Source organism: Pisolithus orientalis (genome assembly GCF_024613125.1).
Source record: "Pisolithus orientalis strain OTSU chromosome Unknown F5J12scaffold_26, whole genome shotgun sequence".
NCBI lineage: Eukaryota > Fungi > Basidiomycota > Agaricomycetes > Boletales > Pisolithaceae > Pisolithus > Pisolithus orientalis.
Window position 1 is genome coordinate 221,143 of NW_026260807.1, and position 18,899 is coordinate 240,041.

Genomic DNA, 18,899 nt, shown 5'->3' on the forward strand with positions numbered 1-18,899 from the left:
GATTTTTTAAGAGTTTGATTGTGTTGGACATATACCCTGATGACATTACTGTAGTGGGCACCAATATTTATGGGGATTACTCTGAGAAAATGGCCCAGATGAACCAGGAGGATGGTTTCATGAGTTGGGGTAGAAGAGGGAGCCTTGATGGTCCCAATTCATTGTTTGGCATTGTTTGTATGATGACAAATCATCAAATAGACCATGTGATATACCATGTAAGCATTAGTAAGCACCTCACAGCATTTTAAACTGTAAAACTCAAAACTATGTAATCAAAACTTAAAGTCAAAAAACTGACTGCATGACATGTCATTTTCAAATGGCTGCTATTCTATCAATTCCTATCCAAATCACTTGATTCATGGACCAATAGAAAGCCAAGAGTAAGTACCCTATTTCATATGCTCATGGTTTAGGGCTAGGGTTAGGGGTTATTGCATTTAGTCATAACTAATGTAAAACATACAAACATGTGGTCAGTTTTTTGAGCCACTGTATGCCTGTTGCAACATAAAGATGGGCCTGTCAGTAATATCATTTACAGCATCACAACACATAGACAGGCCCATCTAGTAAGATGCACCCCTGTCACAACATAAAGATGGGCCCATCAGTAATATCATTTATAGCATCACAACATATGGAAGGGCCCTTCAGCAGTATCATTTATGTGGTCACAACATAAGGATGGGCCCTTCAGCAGTATCATTTATATGGTCATAATATATGGATGGGCCCTTCAGTAATATCTTTTATATCACCATAAAACAAGGATGGGTCCATCTAGTAAGATCCACCCCTGTTGCAACATAAGATGGGCCCAACACCAATAGCACTTATAGCATCACAACATATTGATTGGACCACAGTAAAATACTGAGGCAAGCATCCTGACATGCCATAATTTTCCAACAAGCTGCAAGCAGCTACACTATACAACTCTGACCTCATCCACTCCAAGCATGAATACTATGCAAGACATGTCTAAAACCCCCCATGGATGGTGAATGGAACTAACAGACTGCATTGCATCATACATGAAAGCCAGATTTCAAGAGATGGTATTCAGCAGACCTTGCACCCTTCCAGATATATCAATTCCATTTCTGGTGTTATGTGGAGCAGATTGCATATCATCAGTAATCTCACAGGCCTATTGTTGCCCAAGTAAGTCCATCACAATGGTGTGATGGAAGTTTTCATCTTTCCACAGTCAACATTGGGAAAAATCAGGGTGGAAAAACCTGCAATGCAGAAGCTGCTGAGAGATATGTGGAAGTGACTGAGCTGTCCATTCTGGTGACTGACTCAAACACCATCTGCATATGGTATTTGCTGGATGCTCTCAGCCCAAAAAGAAGGGTAAGGAAATGCAGAATCTCATATTCTACTGACTTAATGGAATGGCAGGCTGACATATGGAACCACCTTCATCTTCTGAGGGAACCACTGTGGGAGAGCATAAAGGCTTCCCCACAGGCATGGTGGACTGACAAGTCATATTTCTGTGATAATGCTGAGTTGAAAGGCACCATCAACCTGTCACCTGCATGGTTTCAACAGGGTCATGGGGTGGGTGATCATTTCTTGCCTTGTGAATCAAGTACTCATCTGTCTTGAAGCCCAAAAATGGCTTCTTGGAAGCCTCACAGCTGCTCAAATCCAGGACAGAAAACACTTCTACAAGGGAATGGGTTGACCAAATGTCCAACACCAATGCCCTGTTATCTGTGATCCTGCATGTCATCCATCTGTGAATGTATGCAGATGGCAGGGAAGCATTGATCCACCTTGGCAAACAGGTGGAACAGTGGGTGGATTTGGATATGAGCTCCATACTGCCAATATGGAGCTTCCACATATAGCTGCATGTCTGTGATGGTGAATTGGGCAACTTGTTACCACAGGGATATCAATGGATGGGATCCATGGTATGACATGCTGGTAACTGTGGGCAACTACCTGCCCTTGGACTTTGTCATTCCAACATTGAATCTGTGGCTGTGCTACAACCCAGGGACAATCATTGCATTTTCAGGTTCAGCATTGGAGCATGGGGTGGGAGCTGTAGACAGTGACAGAGCATGCCTGATGTACTACATGCATGCCAATGTACATCAGTTGGTGCAAGTTCCCATGTGTCAATCACTGTGGATGGACAACCTACTACCTAGACCAGTTGCAACTGGAGAACTGTTGATTTGAAGCTGCAAAATTTAATGTAAGATTTAGCAGGCAATGTGGATCTCATATTTTGTTAGGATATGCTGGCTCTTGAACTTTGGACAGGTGGTGTTGCCAAGATTTTGCAAATGGGTGGGTGCTTAGACATCATAGATTGGGTGGGTACTCAGAGCTAAAGGGTGTGCATCATAAACTGCAACAAAAGTAAAACTACTCAGGCCATCATGCAGATGGGTGGGAGTTCAGACATCATGCAAATGGGCAGATCTCATAAATTATCAACATTCACATCAGACACCTTATGGATGGGCAGGTGCTTAGACATCATAGATGGATGGATACTCAGAGCTCAAGGGTGTGTATCAGAAACCAAAACAAAACCAAAACTGCACATACCATCATGCAGATGGGTGGGTTGTCAGACATCACACAGATGGGCAGGGGTTCAGAAATCATGTGAATGGGCAGTATCTCATAAATGATCAACATTCACAGCAATATATATACAACCAACTCCACAGTCAAAAACATGTAAACTATTGAAGCAGCATGCCCAACAACCCATGCAATGCCCACCACCTAGCATAGAAATGGTCAATTTGTTGACCCTGACTGTCAACAACATCAGCATATTTCCAAATATTTTTGATGCTGTAGTTTACCTGCTCCTTGATATGGCCACCAAGACAGTCTGTGATTGGTGCCTCAGGCAATGGCCATAAGCCCTGGGCCATCATCAACTATTTGCAGCAATGAGAATAAGTGGCATACCTTAAAAAAATCCCAGGCCATGGAAAACAATCCCTTGCCTTGCAATCTTTGGGAATCTGCTGCATATTCCTTGGAACAATATAGCCACCAAGGGAATGCAAAGCTGGAATTGGGATCAGCTGCATGTGGGGTCCAATGTGGGACAATGGCACTGATATTGTCAATCATGCAAAATGTGCTAAGGGGAATTAGCTGCATTTGATTGCAGAAGCTAACCTCATCATCTTGGTGTCTGAGGTATGCATGGTAACATGCTGGGAGGGGAGGAGTATAACTGGCATGTGACACCATCACCAGAATCAAGCTATTAAGCTGAGTCCCACATTGTGAAAAATTGGTGTGAAACCTACCAAGTCCATTGCTAGGTTTGCAAACCAATGCACAGGCCATCTCATGATATTGGCAGTCTGCTTCAGATGTACAGAGGCCACCTTGATCTGGCACACCAAATAGAGGATACCCATCTCTACCACAGACTGGTGAGATGGGTGTGATTGGCTGGTGATGAATGGCTTGGGACAATTTTCAAAGGTGGAATGTGGTGTGAGTCAAAGTGTGGAAAGGTGGTATAAACCAACAAATCCAACACCAAAGACAAATAATGTGTGAGTGGTGGTTTGCCTCCACAGAACCTGGAGTGCAGAAGAAAATCTAATGTGGGGGGGACTTCAAGTGGAGGTGCTCCTAGCACAAGTTGATGATGAGTTACACTAGAATAGACAGGTGAGTGATGACTGGATGGGGGATGCTGAACAGAGTGAAGGTGTTCAGCCAAAGGTACTTGGGAGTAATGGACTTTGATAAAATGTGCACCTGGCACAAGTTGATGACAAGTTACACAGGAGTGGGAGGATAACTGAGCAAGGACTTGCTGACTAAGTGTGGATGAAGCTTCAGATAAAGGATGGAGGCAGATAGACCCCTTTGTGGAGCCTCAACTACCAAGTATGATGAATGGTGACAGATAGACTCTTCTGAATGAGCCTCAACTGTCATCAATGAGGTATGCACTGAACTGACTGCTGAGTGAATGGCTTCTGGTTCACTTGCTTCACTGGGGGTTGTAGCTAAGTACATGGGGGTTTATATACTGTGGGGGGAGCACAGCTTGTGACAAACAAGGTGCAAGCACTTGGTAAGTAATGAGTAAGGACTGAGTAATCATGATGAGTAAGCAAGAAATGAAAAGTAAGCAAGCAAAGAAGATTGGTAAGTATTGGCAATAAATGAGTCAAGGACAGTCAAAATATCACAAAATGAGTCAAGCAGAGTCAGAAACTGAGTAAGCACACTGGTATTACATTAGGGGGTGGTGATGCAAGTCAGATCTCAGCAGAGACATCTCTAGATCCAAAGATGGCATGACAGATGGATGGTGTTTCCAAATAGGGTAGTATTAATTCCAGAACTGAAGGGCATGAGTCAGGCATCAAAGGGGGCTAGGGTGTTGGGGGTCAGAGCATAAGTGATTGTGTCTCCCACCCTTTTGTCCTCTCAGCAAAGTTAACAAAAGCTTCATGAATGGGGCTCTGATGGAGGAGGAGGAGAAGGGGGGATGTCTTCTGCTGGATCTTGCAGTAAGAAGGCAAGATGCATGTCATACTCATCATGGATGTGATCAGGGAGGCTGGAGAACAGTAGATTATGCTGCAGCTGTCACAATGTGGGAAGAATGATGGACAAGATTGGAATAAGGATGGTGCAGGGAGCAGGGAGGAATGATCCATATGCTTCATCAACTGGGGAGACCAAAACAACCACATAAGACCTTTCTAACCAAGTGACAGACCTGAGGCAACCAAAGAATGTCCTTCTGGAAGTCATACTGACAAGGAGAACACACTGACCAAGCTGCATGGGATGAGATGGGGCTGACAATGATGGGATGAACCAGGGGGCTTCAGGACAGAAGCTGGTGGGAATGCCTGGCAGATATATGTAGTCACTGTCTCTGGCAAATGAGACAAGTGAGACAATCAATGAAGAGGCAGCCATTATTGATGGACTTAGCAAAATGAGTGTCTGATGGATGGAGTGCTGTAGAAATGCATAGGGTGTGAGTCCTCTCCAAATTTGGAAGGCAGAATTGTGTGGCTGAGCACTTTAAGCAAGTGTGAAAACAGAGTTGATATCTTTGGAAATGGTGGAGATACAATGAAAACTGGAATGCCATACACAGGCACTAAAAACTTTTAATGCATGCTTAACTTGCTTCCTCTTTTCTCTTTAGCACTGATGACTTGTTCTTGTGCAAAGGATAACTGCTCATGTCCAGCAGTCTTTCTATGCATGAGGCCATTAGTCTTCATCTGCATGGCATGGGCATTGCACACAACTTGTTGACAAGTTAGGCAGAGTCAGCTGTAACCATGTCCACAACACCTTTGGTGTGTGACAGCAGATAACAAATGACTTCCATCAAATCAAGCATATTGATGAGTTGAAGGCCCTGAGAGGTTGCACCATACTGGTCCCTTGCAGCTGTTCCCAATTCTCTTGCAATGACATTCACAGCCCACACAAGGTGCCTATTGAGGGTGGGATTGAATGGTGTGTTGCTGGGAGTGGTGTCTCCATGGTATGAGATACTGTAGCATGTAAGGTGCACAGGACTAAAATTATCAATGTCAACAGTGTATCAGATTAAGCTCATGCCCATACCTTGATCACAATGCAGAATAGGTGCCAATCCCCATTGTTCCATTTGAAGAGATTACTGTGCAGATGGAAGTTCACCTACATAATTGATGGATATCACTGATCACATGCATGGAACACACCAAATAAATGCTCACCATTGCATATTTCTTCAAAAAGATCCCTCATCTCTGATCATTTTGGCATGCCAAAAGTCAAATGGTTTGCACCATTGTCCTCATCCACTGCCAAGTCAAAAGATTTGATGGGTACATTTGAAACAAGTGGGGGAGGCATTGGTTCCCTCATATCTTGCAATTGAGCAAGCAGGTTAGTTGGAGAATCAGGTTGAGGAGATCAGTCCCTCAGATTTGGTGATTCATGGGTGATGGGCAGAGGAGATGGTTCCTGCACATTCTGCAAGTCTGCCAGAGAATCAACCTGCATAGTAATGTCTTGTGCAGGTGTTGAAGACCCATCCATCCTGTTTAATTTCTTGTGTGTGACTGGCAGTGCCAATGGTTCCTGTGCATTCAGCAATTGCTTGAGTAGATCCACATTCATACCATCTGCTGGGGGAGCAGTTGGTTCCTGTTCATTCAGGAACCAATTCATCAAGTCATCTTGTGGATCTATTACTAGAAAATTAGTTTGTTTGTTAGCTTGAAGGGCAATTGTGCCAACTCACTGGCCACAATTCCACCCTCTGCCAGAGCAGTTGGCTCATGTGACAGGGTAAGACAGTGAGAGCAACAGATATAGGAGTCATGAATCTTCATATTGTAACACTTCATGCCTCTGCTTACATAGAAAACTAGTCATTGCCAATCAAATTCGCACGTTTACAATACATGCGTACTTTCAAAATCACCAAGTACCGTTGAGACAGGCAAGTAGACAACAAAACAAGTCAATAAGTTCCAACAAGTGCTAACGCTTTCACCAAGACGTCAGCATTGGAGCCATCGTTTGCTAGAACTCTTGTTTGATCCATCCTCCTCTCTATGTCCATGATGTACTCCGCAGCTCCAGACATCCAGGCCACCTCACAGCAAAGCGCGTGAAGCGAAAGAAGGGCAGGGTGGGGGAGAGGGTATCCAGTTGTTGTGGAGAAATGTACAGTGTCGGGAATGCCTAATGCCCCCTTCACTTTTGGATGAGCTGAATGTACACTATATGTGTCTTGCGCACCCTATGGACAATATCAAGAGAGCGCACGAAGGAAAAGATCGAGTGAACGCACCTCTACAGGTTTAAGCCACAACACGAGATCATCGAATACCGCATGACATTCGTACTGCAACATCATGATGTTCTCGAGCCGATGGATCAATCTGCCCGCCAAGAGCTCAAAGAGGTCGACCTCAGTGAACATCCCCAAGACCGACCAGACACTCGCAGAACGAGATTGCTTTATAGGTTTCTTGAGTTGGCAGAAGGAAGACGTGGCAAAAACCCACCTTCGTTCCCTCTTCTCCGATATTTCTGTTAATTGCCTGTGGAATGATGTGCACAGCTTCCAAGCGCCTGAAGCCACCGACTCGAACGTCCTCGGCTTCCCGACAGGATGCAAGAATTGTTGTCACGAAGTAATGCCTTTTTGAGAGATCAGACGGAATGGTCTGTAGAATTTGCATAGAAGCGGACATATATGCGTCCGAGCCGTCCCATGATCTATGCCACTGTCCTTCATCAAAGTCATGGTGTATTCACGAGCATCCAGAGAGGATGGGCGGGAAGGATGTTCAGATGGCGCGGGCGTTGGTCCGTTGCTACGCTTAACTGTGAAAGAACCATACTGTGAGTGATCCCAGCGCCAAGACAGCGAAAAGGCTGCGACTTACAAGCCTTGATGAAATTACTCATATAGTGCCCGGCTAACTTCATAAGAGTTACACCGTCCGTCGCTAACGCGATTTCCCGTTGAACTCGTCCTCGGGGGTTACCAGCGGGGGACAAACGCAACAAGTGGCCAAGAAGGCGAGCGCATATAACGGGGGGAGGGCAGTCAGGGAGAGCTTGAAGACTGGGTGCCGCAGATTCGAGGGCGAGGCATCGTTCGTATGCAACATGAAACGCGCTTAGCGGAAAGGGATTGGGAGGGGGGGCGGTAGCCATATCTTGCAAGGATGTAGCATGCGAAAGTAATGGGGGGATATATGTGAATCAAACCTCGAATTTTAACTCCGCAAGAGCCCGGAGACACCGCTGCGTTCTAGCGACCGAGCCAGACTTATCGTATGCAGCTCAGGTGTCCGCAGACATCTCCTGCCCATCGGTGAGATAGGTCATCTCCCTGCTACGGTGCCACATCCTGATATGGCCTCTTAGGTTGGCCGAGCGCAGTAACACTGGGATGTGAGGGGACTGGCAAGACATCTTTCAGCAATCCGTACCTTACTAGCCTTGATATGGCCGAAATTAGTTTAAGAAAGCATGACGGTATGTGTGTCCAGTATCGCAGAATATTCCATGCACAGCTAACTGAGTATGAGCCACAGAAGTTAGGGACTTTCCTGTCCGATTTCGGGAATTTGGCGCATCAAGACTCAAGCTCAACAATGTTGTGAGCGTACACCTCATTTTGGAAGAATCAGGAAGGATACAAGCTACGAGGCAAGGGATGAAGACAATATAACCATAGTCTGACAATACGTCTACAGCACAATCCCAGAGCGATCGCGTCACAGGTTCAGTTTCTTGATAGACGACCGAGAATGGGGCAATATTTGCTAGCGCCGGCGTGCCGCTGATATGTGAGGTGGACCTACCTGGACGCCAAATGGGGTTTCCGATGGTACTGACGCCGAAATCTGATGTAGAATGGAAGCTTGTGAACTTGAACCCACCGAAGTGACACAAGATCACACCACAGGAATATAAGGTTCTCTGCACCAGTATTCTGAAGTACAAATTGATATAAACTGTGAAATTTGCATAAGAATTTGGCTGGTATGAAGTATGGCTAAGTTTCATCCTAGTTCTCATATTATCACAGTGTAAAATCTGATTCAAAGCTCAACTTTTGTCTGTGGGGTTGTGTGAACAATGCAGGAGCAATACTTGAATTTCATTTCAATTTGTGAGCTTGTCAATAGTTTAATTTCCCATAATTATCTGCAGGTAAATAACCTTTATGAAATTATACATACCATCATGCTATCTACTAGGCAGATACCTTACCAAATGATAAACAGGGTGGCACATGCAAAAGGAATGCAAATCAAGTGCAAATTGTATGATTGTTTTGCATGTGTGCCACAGCAATATCAAGCATAAATTGAACATTTTTCCTCACTTGCTATCTCACTTCAACCAACATTGCACTTGTAACAAATGTTGTAGTGACAGCTGAGCCACCAGGAGTACTGTAAGCATCATCAGCTACAGTGCATCAGCTCAGCACCATTCTCAGACAGTTTCATTTGCACATATACATAAATAGATGTCAATGATTTCTGTTAATGTAGTAGCTGTGCACTGCACAATCCTTGAGTGGCCTGCCTATGAACCTCTCACTAATGACTGCAAAAACGTGAGGGACTTCATCTTGGCAGGGTAAATTGGCATTGTAATAGCATACTGGCCATGTTGCCATCATTGGCTGCATCGAGCTTGGAGAGGTTCTGGAAGTTGGTTCACTGACAAGGCAGTTGGTGGCACATTGTATAAGGGAGATGTGAGCAGCAAAGAAGTACCCACAACGATGGCATTTACAATTAAATTGGGTTGAGAAGGAGGCAGAGACTGGGGACTTGTGAGAATGTGGATAGTTGGAAGAAGTCAATGGCTTAGAATGGGAAGATGTCCAGAGCTGGATTTACCTTTCTTGTGCCCTGCACATGGACTGAAGTTGGTTGAACAGGGGCTAAGGGTGCGATTCATTTTGGGCTCAAGGCTATCACAGCAGATTCCAATGCAGTTGCTGCCCGATGCCCTCATATATGGTAAGTGATCACTGGGGTAATGGTAATCCTGCCATGGATGGTCAATCATTCAAATGACAATGGTGGAGCAGTGAAATAGTCTACCATACCGTTGATCCCCAGTGATATCTTGCATAGGGACAGATGCCACTGGCACCCTCAGTGTTTGAATGATCTCCTTACAAAAAAGGAAATTGCTGCAATAGGTTTTGTTTTACTGCATTAGAGCTAGTTCAGAAACCTTGGGTAAGTTGCAATTAGCTCCTTCAATGCTTGTACATGTTTTTCCACTGGGGCAGTTCATGTAGTGAGTTTGAATTGAGTTTGAAACATTTCCTCCTGTATGCAAGATGGACAACATCAATATTGGTGGTGATCATGAGGAGATTCACTGCCAACACTTGCTGCACCATATTGCTCTTGTTGTCAATATCATCCTCTGCATGATTGGTCATACTGAAGTGCAATCTATGCCAATTTGAAGGATTCTGGAGCCTTACCACACATAAGCACTAACCAGTGAGGAATGGCTTATCAAGCTCCTTGCAGGTCATCCAGAATGAATCCAATGCAAACTTGGTGTTCATGCTGATGTCTTTGCATGACTTGTGGAGGAGCTTTGCCAGATTGGTCATGGCAACTCTTGATTCATTTCACTTGAAGAACAACTAGCTATTTTCCTCTATATGAGTGTGATGGGTCTGACTATCAGGCATGTTGGTGAACATTTTCAATGGTCAAATGAGACCATATCTTGGTATGTCATCACCCTTGGTTTTCTGATACTTTTCTAACCTCCTTGATCAGGTACTTTTGCAAGATACTCTTCATCCTATTGTCATCACCCTTCTATTCCACATACATCAAGATGCCTGGTGCTGATGATATTCAGCCAAAGATTAGGGGAGATAAAAGATTTTGGCTGTATTTCAAGGATGCGATTGGTGCATTGGACAGGAGCCATATCCATGCCACTCCAGTGTTGGAGGACTGGGTGGTGTACTGAAACTGCAAAGGCTCCATATCACAGAACTGCTTGTTTGCTTGTGATTTTCAGCTGATGTTTACATACTCGTTGACTGGTTGGGAGGGTTTGGCTACCAATGTGCATGTATACCAGGATGCATGTACAAAAGGGCTTGACATCCCAACAGGAAAGTTTCTCCTTGCAGATGCTGGATTCCCCCTGCATCCAGAAATTCTAGTCCCATACTGGGCAACTCGCTACCACCTCGCAGAGTGGCGCTGAGCGCATTTAAGGTAATTTTCTTTGAATTATCCATCTTATCATCCTAACTGACAAGACCCAGGAACAAAGAAGAGTTGTTCAACCTCTGGCACTCATCTGCATGCAACATCATTGAGTGAATATTTGGTGTCCTCAAGTGTCATTTTTGCATCTTACTACTAAGCCCTGAGTACAACATTGATGTCCAAGGCCAAATCCCCTCAGCACTCTGTGCACTGCACAACTTCATCTGTACTCACAATGCTGAAGAAGGTCCATTGCCAGGATAGGATGTCCACATAGATGAGCGAGGTGCAGGAGGGCCTGGGGGATCAGCAGATGAGGGTGGAGCTGATGAAGATAATCCCAATGTAGGTCAGCTCGAAGTGGCATGCACTTTCTGTGACCAGATCACTCAACATATGTGGGACAATTATCAGGAAATCATTCAATTGCAGGATCTCAGGCAATTGCCCTCAGGTAGTGACAACTATAGCTCTGATGACTCCACTAACACTAGTAGTGGTATGAGCAATATATCAATGTTGTAGATGCATAGTTCATTTGTTCCCATTCCATGCAATATATGTACACTTTCAGATCTCTCATGTGTGATGAAGAAAAAAAAGATAGATTGCAATAAAGAAAAAAAAAGATTGTGATACAATGCTAGCAGGTATGGAGGTACAGCAAACATCAGTCTACCTATAGTATTTTTTACTGTGTACCAGTCTGAGAACTACCAACCCCAAGTTTCATCTGATACTCCAGTTCAGCAAGTGCCAAATGATCTTCCTTCTTTGCTGTCCTCAAGTATACATCAGCAAAGCTGAGATTCTGTGTGATCAACAATTTGATGAATGCTTTGATGGGACTGGGGAAATCTTGGTCTTGATTGTCCAGTAAATGAATTGCTTGTGCCCTTGATTGTTGACACTTTATCAATGGCAGATGTCATCAATGTGTTGATCAATGAAGTGAGGAAGTTGATCGAAGCCTTGTAGGCCTACTGTGATAGGGTTTGATATCACAAGTGAAGGCAGAGGTGGAGGATTGCAAGAATGACAGGAATGGGAGCTTTTTGCATAGTGCAAAGTGGCAGAGAGGTTGGCACATTTGTTGGAGGCAGGGAGCAGTAGCAGAAATGTCACTTGCGTTGGCATATGGGAAAATGGACATGGTAGTCAAAACCTTATCATCACCAAGCATGTCAGTGTGAGACCACTTCCCACTAGATGGCAGAGCACTGGATGGAGGGATAGAAATGTCAGACGGGTTGATGGTAGATGGTGGATCATTGAAAAATGGGAAATGGTTGTCATCTGACCCAAGCAGGACTAGGGGAAGCACTGGCACAGAATCAGAAGTGCTTGGCATGCTGACCCTGAATATTAGCCCCCTTTTCATTGTCCCAGTGGGCTCCAGATGGTTGTGCTTGATAGTACTCAATATCATGATATATCTTTCAAATCTATGACAGAAGATCAGTAAAAATCACAAGTGGTTTACAATGTGGACTTACATAGCCAGTCCACTTGTTTCTCACCACTTGATAGTTCTTAGGAGGTCCATCTGTGTGATAGTTGGCAATATGCAGGGCAGCAGCTTGATATGTAGCCATCTTCATCAGTAAATCACTTTTGCTGGCCAGAGCTGTCCAGGGCTGTCCAGCACTGGACAGATTCCCTAGGATTACCAGCTCACAAAGTGGTCTACTGATGTTGAAGTTCCCATTATTGCCTGCCTCATGCTGGTTGTCATGCAGGAACCTTACAAGAGCAGCTGTTTCTTCATGGTTCCAATGAACTTGTGGAGTGGGAGTGCTAGTCTTATTAGGCATCAAGTGAGTTAGTGAATCCAGAGTGTACTGGGATATGAGGGCAACAACAGTGGCAGCCAATACCCAGGCAAGCCTAAGCTGATCCAGATCATTGTAATCCATCGCAGGACATGTTTCAAACTCAATTCAAACTCACTATGCAAACTGCCCCAGTGGAAAAACATGTACAAGCATTGAAGGAGCTAATTGTGACTTACCCGAGGTTTCCGAACTAGCTCTAATTATTGAAACCACTGCTGTGTCTATTGTGGGCTCTGTCACTTCCACACCACTACACATGTTGTGGGTCCCACCTTCACAGCACCAGAGAAGGCTCGACTATAATCTGAAACAGGGACCTGCATTGGGACCCATTGTTGTCCTCATGTGTAGGATTCCATTTCTTGGCCAAACAAATCAAAACCTGACTCAGACTTTGGCATATGTATTAAAGGTCATTGCCCCCACTGCTGAACTTGTCCAAATGTTTCCAGCACAAACAGAAGCAGCAATGAGCTTGGCAAGGTATGTCTTTCCACAACCTCCTCCACTGTGCACAAAGAATGAGGACCCAACTGGCTGTTCCATGGAAACCATGACTGGATCAGAGAGTGCCCTCTATTCTCCATTGAGGGTGGGAAGACCAGCCTCCACAAAGTGATAGAGATCTTGCAGGTCATATGCTCTCTGCTCAGCAATGAGGCAGTTCCCTTCATCAATCTGCCACTGCCTCTGTGGCCTGGGCATGGTGGGGAAGTTGTCAAGAGATCATCCATTCCTCCTGAGATCTTCTGTGATGAGATGAAGGCCATGATCAAACATTTGCTCTTTGGTGGGATTTTCAATGTGGAGATTTGGATGCTTGAAATCATTGCCACAATCTTGCACATCCCCAGAACATGGTATTGGACAACCATGGGAAAAGTTGCACTTGGTTTTTGGCATACAAAAGCAGAAGTGTTATATTACTTAGCAAAATTAGCAAAATACATGAAATACACAAAATAGTCAGCAACTATTGGCAAAGGTTTGGGTTCTCCCTTAAATATATGAATATAATATGAATATAATAATGAGGAATAATATGATGAATATGTTTAATCTCCAGGTCATGCGCTTTTGATGTGGAGTTCTAATCTCCAGTCAGAGCTTCAATGTTCACCCACAAATTCACAACTCAGCCACACTTGAGTTTGCTCATGCACTCTTTCCACATTTAACTTTGAGCCGCTCCATGTACTAAAGGTCCTCGCCCCCCACTACTGAACTTGTCCAAAGCTGTCACTGACCAGGCTCTGCACTCTTCTTGCTGAACAAATGCATATTTCTTTGGTTTAACTATGGAGGGAACAGTCATGCCACTGCTGACAAAGCCTGCCATGCCTGACACCCTAACTAGGCCAAAACAGACATCATTGGTGGGTTATTGCTTGGGAGACCTCACTCTCAGCAGGATGGCTGTCCTCAATGACCTAGGTGCAATCCCTCAAGTATCATTGGATTATTTCAAGTCTGCTGCCCTGCCACCCCTTCATGCAGAGATTGGCATTGCCGAAATCAAGACTTCACTGGAGGCCTCTCAGGTTTTGTCCTGAGACTCGGGGTGGACTGCGTTTAAGAAGGAGCCAAAGGTTTTGGATGTATCTGAGGAGCAGGTGTTTGGACCCCTTTCAGTGGTTTTTGAGGCAATCATCAGCAAGGCTGGCAGAGTTGTGCACACCTCAGCAAGGCTTGAGTTTGTATCATGACCTGCACATTCGCCACACTCTGATTGCTCCAATTCAACTTGCCTGGATGCATACTTGCTGCTAGTGGAGAAGAAGAGTGTTGGCGTGCAAGAGGCCAAGAAGAATGAAGCTGAAGGCTCTGATCACAATTCATGGGATGATATCGCCATTTTGTTTGAGTTCAAAAAGGGTGATGGGACTGCCGAGCATGAAGATGTGAGTGACAGCTATGCTTCTTTTCAAGCATCACTAATTTGGTACAATAGGATGACAAGAAGGTAATATGGAGTCTGCACCATATTATGCATAGCAACCCATGTCGCCATGTGACATTTGGTGTTACCATTGAGAACACACAAATGAGGTTTTGGTTCACTTGCTGGGCAGTCATGCTCATCAGCAAGTCATTCAGTTTCCTTACTGTTAGTGGTCACGTTGTCAACTCTATTGCTGTTCATGACTGACTCTCTCAACAGGAGCCAGAACACCTCATCCACTTCTTCTGTGCCCTTGCATTTGCAAAAGACCATGAGCTCAGATGGGATCCAACAATCTGGAGAGTGTGTGTCAAGGGTAAAACTCAATACATCATCACTGTGCATTCAGAAAATGGGGGAACCATCAAATACCCAACCATGAATGTCATTTCCAATTTTGGCACTGATGGTGTGATGGGTCATGGGACTTGGGTCTTCAAAGTCTATCCTATGCCTCAAGATGGAAAATTGGACAGGGAACCCATTGTACTAAAGGATTCTTGGAGAGAGTGTGACTGAGATCGTGAGGATAAAATCCTTCAAAAAATATTTGGTGACTTGTGGGAGCTGAAGGGCATCGAGGCAGAGAATGAGGCTAGAAAATATTTTCTCACTATTGTTGAAGCAGGAGATGTGATTGTGAATGGGATGGTCGATGGCACCACCAGCCTTCTACATGCATCTGATCTGCCAGCTGACTGTCCTTCATATGTGCTACCTGTTGATGGTAAATGGAAGGTGAAGCTGACCAGGTCCAGTGAAGGACTCCCACCAAGTTTTTCTTGTGTCTAGGGTGCCACCAATCATTCAAAAATCCATCACAGGATCCATTTTCATCTGGTGTTCCAGGAAGTTTGCATGCCTATATACAAACTTCAGTGCCTCAATACTGTGTTTCAGATGCTGCAAGATATTCATGAAGGTTTGCTAAGTTGTATGATGAGCTTTTGCTGGAGGCTCATATATAATTATCAGCTTTGGAAATTTTGCACAGCATAGATTGGGTGCACCATGATGTCAGCACCACAAACTCTTTACGTGTGGGTGAGGTGGGGAAGTTAGCTGACCTGGAGTATGTGAAGCATATGAACGACACAAGCAGACATGAGATCCACATGGTAAGTCAATATCTCATCCACCCATGCACTTTCAGAGACGTGTTAAAGGAAACTGTGAATTTCATGGCTTGTGAGGTTGAAGGTCAAACATACCTCTTTAAGCCACCTGGATTTTTTGACAAAGTCTACAGTCCCCCATTCAGGTTCAATCCCCTGCACAATATGGAGTCTTTGTGGTGGATTCAAACATGGATACTCTATTACCATGTTGGCCAACCACACAGCCAACAGTCATCAAAACAGGAGGATTACTCAAAGAACCTCTTTCCTGGACAGCTCAAAGTTCATTTCTATGAGTTTTCCAACAATCTGGACCTCTGCATCCTTCCACCCCATTTTAAGCCTGCAGGTTGACAGGTTGCAATGATGCATGGGAAGCTTAAGCTAGCTTACATTGAAAGTGAAAAGTGCTTGCCACAGGAGCCACCGGCCTATGTTGCTCCACTTGCAGGTCTCCACACCATTTTTAGAGAACACCTTGCAACTGCTGTTGAGGTCTCTAAAGATGTCATTCTTTTTATCCCAATGGATAAATGGCCAAATCCAGAAGACTCAACCCATGAAACTCAAGGCAAAAAATGACCCAAGGTTTGAACTTTTTCAGATCACCACTGACTGCTGACATCATGTTTCTTCCTAGGTGGACTGATCGAACATCATTCAAATGTCACAACTCTCCAGGCCCATGACACTACTTGAAATATCAATAAATGCTTACTGTACTATCTTGCATATGAATCCTGCTTTTCCCACCACTTTCCCTTGTTTAGTAGTCCCTTGCTTGTGCTTAAGGTTCCAACTCATTGAGTCATCAGAGAAAATGTACTGGTTGACACATCATGATGACCATTCTTAGTAACACCATAGCTGAAGCAAATCACAAGACCAGAAGCAGCAGTAGTGAAGGGTTTGCTAGAGACAATGGATAGACACAAGAGTATGTCATGGTTCGAGAGAAACTGGTAGATTGTAAAACAGAGAGCAGAAAGACTACCATTTATCAAGGTGTGGGGTGAGCTTCCAAATCCTCTACACACACAAGATTGGAAAACTGTGGTGACCAGATCCCCAAGATGCTGAACATGGGATACACCTTTGCTGGCTCATGTTCTCCTGTTATGATAAATCTTCCCCTAACCATTTTGCATAGTTTTATACAGGAGTGCACTTAGGCTAACCAGCAGTAACCAACTATGGAGAAAGAAGTGAGTAAGTGATGTTGCCACCAAAGAAGCTCACCAGTTGAAATCCTAAGCAAATCAAAACAGATGTCATTGGCAGATTACTGTTCAGGGGATCTTGCATTTGGTAGGACAGCTGTCCCTAGTGACCTAGGTGAAGACCTCAAAGTATCACTTGATTATTTCAGGTCTGCTGCACCACCACCCCTTCATGGGCAGGTTGACATTGCCAAAATCTAGATTTTGCTGGAGGGTGCTCACATTTTGTCCTGAGATTCAGGTGGACTGCATTTAAGAAGGTGTCATCATCTAATTCTGTCCAGTGGCTGTCAAGATTTCTCAATTTGTGTGGCAAGGTCCACCCTCAAAATCCTGTGATTGTATCTTGTGCATCTCACCACTGCTTCTCTCACTTTTTGGATGGCTTGCTCTCCAGACTAGTCCATCTCGAGGGATGGCACATTCATCTAATTCTGTCCAGTGGTTGTCAAGATATCTCAATTTCTGTGGCAAGGTCCACTCTTGAAGTCCTGTGATCACATCTTGTGCATCTCACCACTGCTTCTCTTGCTTTTTGAATGGCTTGCTCTCCTCCAGCAGTTGTTGAGATATCTCCATTTCTGTGGCAAGGTCTGCCCTCAAAGTCCTGTAATCATATCTTGCATGTCTCATCACTGTTTCTCTCACTTTGTGGGTGGATCACTCTCCTGACTAATCTGTCTCTAGGGATGCCTCATTCATCCAACTCCATCCAGTGGTTGTTGAGATATTGATATTCCCAAGTTTCCTAGCTGCTCTTTCTCAACTCATCAATAGGGCTACTCTCATTTAATTGATTTTGTGCTGCACTTTATTCTGAATACATTGATTTCTATTCCCTACCTCTGAGCTGAACAAATGATGTCAGCAAGAAGTTGGATAGTAGAAATAGTGGAGAAAATAGCATAGATAGTTGAAAGATAGTCAAAAGATAGTACAAAAAATAGTGAGGATAGTAAATGAACCTACTAAAATGACTATTCTGTCTTGTATGACTATTTTAGTGCAAATAGTAAAAATAAGACATAAATAGTATGAGAATAGGACAAAATAGTAATGTGTGAATTTCCTGATGTTACTGTATAAAACCTGTCCTGTCTCTGGTTATGCTGGTCACCAGACTTTGACTATTAGTCTTGGCAAAGCCTCTGTGGCTGTCCACCCCTTGCTAATCATCTCGCTAATAGCTTATTAACAAGTCTGGCTCTATGTTTGTTACCCCAGACTGGCCTCATGTATTTAACCCCTGTACACACTTCATAGCACCTTGGTCAGAATGTCAACTAAGTATTACCCTCAGTTCTGTATCACCCTCTGAGTCTTCTCAATAGCTAAGGCTGAACCTTAAGCTATCCCTGGCCCCTGTCCTAAACCTCTCCCCAGCTTGCATAAGGGTACAGTGTCATGACCATGACATTGGCATAAGCCCCTAACACCTACTCCACCCTCCTCTGACATGTTCCCACACCTCTCTGCCCTCTTCTGACATGCTCCTGTGCTTCTCTGCCCTCTTCTGACATGTTCCCATGCTCCTCTGACCCTCCTGACACATCTCTGCACCTCCCTGAGGTCCCCTGTCTACATTCTGACTGCCTCTGCTCACCTGTGCCTCCTCCAAGGCCTTGGTTGGCTTAGCAGAACATCAGACTCACAACCCTGCATTCTAGATAGGGTTCTGCCCTTGTGTTGGTTTTTTCTCCATTCTCTCACTCTTTTGGTATTTACCCTCTCTCCCTCATTGTAGTAGTTCCCTTATCTCAGTTCAGGTCCCCATCATCCCTATCATTATCATCTGTCCCTTGTGATTGGAGGCACTGCTAACCTCTTATACATTTATTGGGTTGCATTCTACACTGCCCTGCCCTTGACCTACACTGTATATAAGGCCACATAGTACTCCAATGTAATCAGTACAAATATTGACAATAAAGTCACCACTTCTGACTCCCTCTGAGTTCCCTCTGGAGTTTTGTCTCCACCCCTCTGAGTACACTCTACCTCTGAAATAT

General features: G+C 44.4%; 3 protein-coding genes across 3 annotated transcripts; 2 read left to right on the forward strand and 1 right to left on the reverse strand.

The window, feature by feature from the left end:
• Positions 1 to 1,040: 1,040 nt before the first annotated feature.
• On the forward strand, positions 1,041 to 2,943 carry F5J12DRAFT_784478 (uncharacterized protein; the record flags this gene model as incomplete). The annotated part of the gene is made up of 8 exons (XM_051743030.1): positions 1,041 to 1,170; positions 1,217 to 1,365; positions 1,414 to 1,575; positions 1,626 to 1,756; positions 1,911 to 2,115; positions 2,265 to 2,345; positions 2,501 to 2,542; positions 2,845 to 2,943. 8 exons carry the CDS (start codon positions 1,041 to 1,043, stop codon positions 2,941 to 2,943), a joined length of 999 nt encoding a protein of 332 aa, XP_051597825.1.
• Positions 2,944 to 6,505: 3,562 nt separating this feature from the next.
• Positions 6,506 to 7,713, reverse strand: F5J12DRAFT_894924 (uncharacterized protein; the record flags this gene model as incomplete). Its single annotated transcript, XM_051747782.1, has 5 exons — positions 6,506 to 6,787; positions 6,839 to 7,006; positions 7,056 to 7,150; positions 7,210 to 7,377; positions 7,440 to 7,713. The coding sequence occupies 5 exons, from the start codon at positions 7,711 to 7,713 to the stop codon at positions 6,506 to 6,508; spliced, it is 987 nt and encodes a 328-aa protein (XP_051597826.1).
• A 6,301-nt stretch (positions 7,714 to 14,014) lies between these two features.
• On the forward strand, positions 14,015 to 16,648 carry F5J12DRAFT_846418 (uncharacterized protein). The gene is made up of 9 exons (XM_051746348.1): positions 14,015 to 14,511; positions 14,606 to 14,717; positions 14,772 to 15,038; positions 15,081 to 15,338; positions 15,402 to 15,474; positions 15,528 to 15,670; positions 15,719 to 15,952; positions 16,028 to 16,252; positions 16,311 to 16,648. Exons 1-8 carry the CDS (start codon positions 14,504 to 14,506, stop codon positions 16,250 to 16,252), a joined length of 1,320 nt encoding a protein of 439 aa, XP_051597827.1. The 5' UTR covers positions 14,015 to 14,503; the 3' UTR covers positions 16,311 to 16,648.
• The last annotated feature ends 2,251 nt before the right edge of the window (positions 16,649 to 18,899 follow it).

Bases quoted from the DNA above. Each gene is read 5' to 3' on its own strand.
- F5J12DRAFT_846418 (XM_051746348.1), top strand. The intron at 14,718-14,771 runs GTTAGTGGTCAC...CTCTCTCAACAG, and splicing joins AGTCATTCAGTTTCCTTACT to GAGCCAGAACACCTCATCCA. The intron at 15,671-15,718 runs GTAAGTCAATAT...GACGTGTTAAAG, and splicing joins GCAGACATGAGATCCACATG to GAAACTGTGAATTTCATGGC.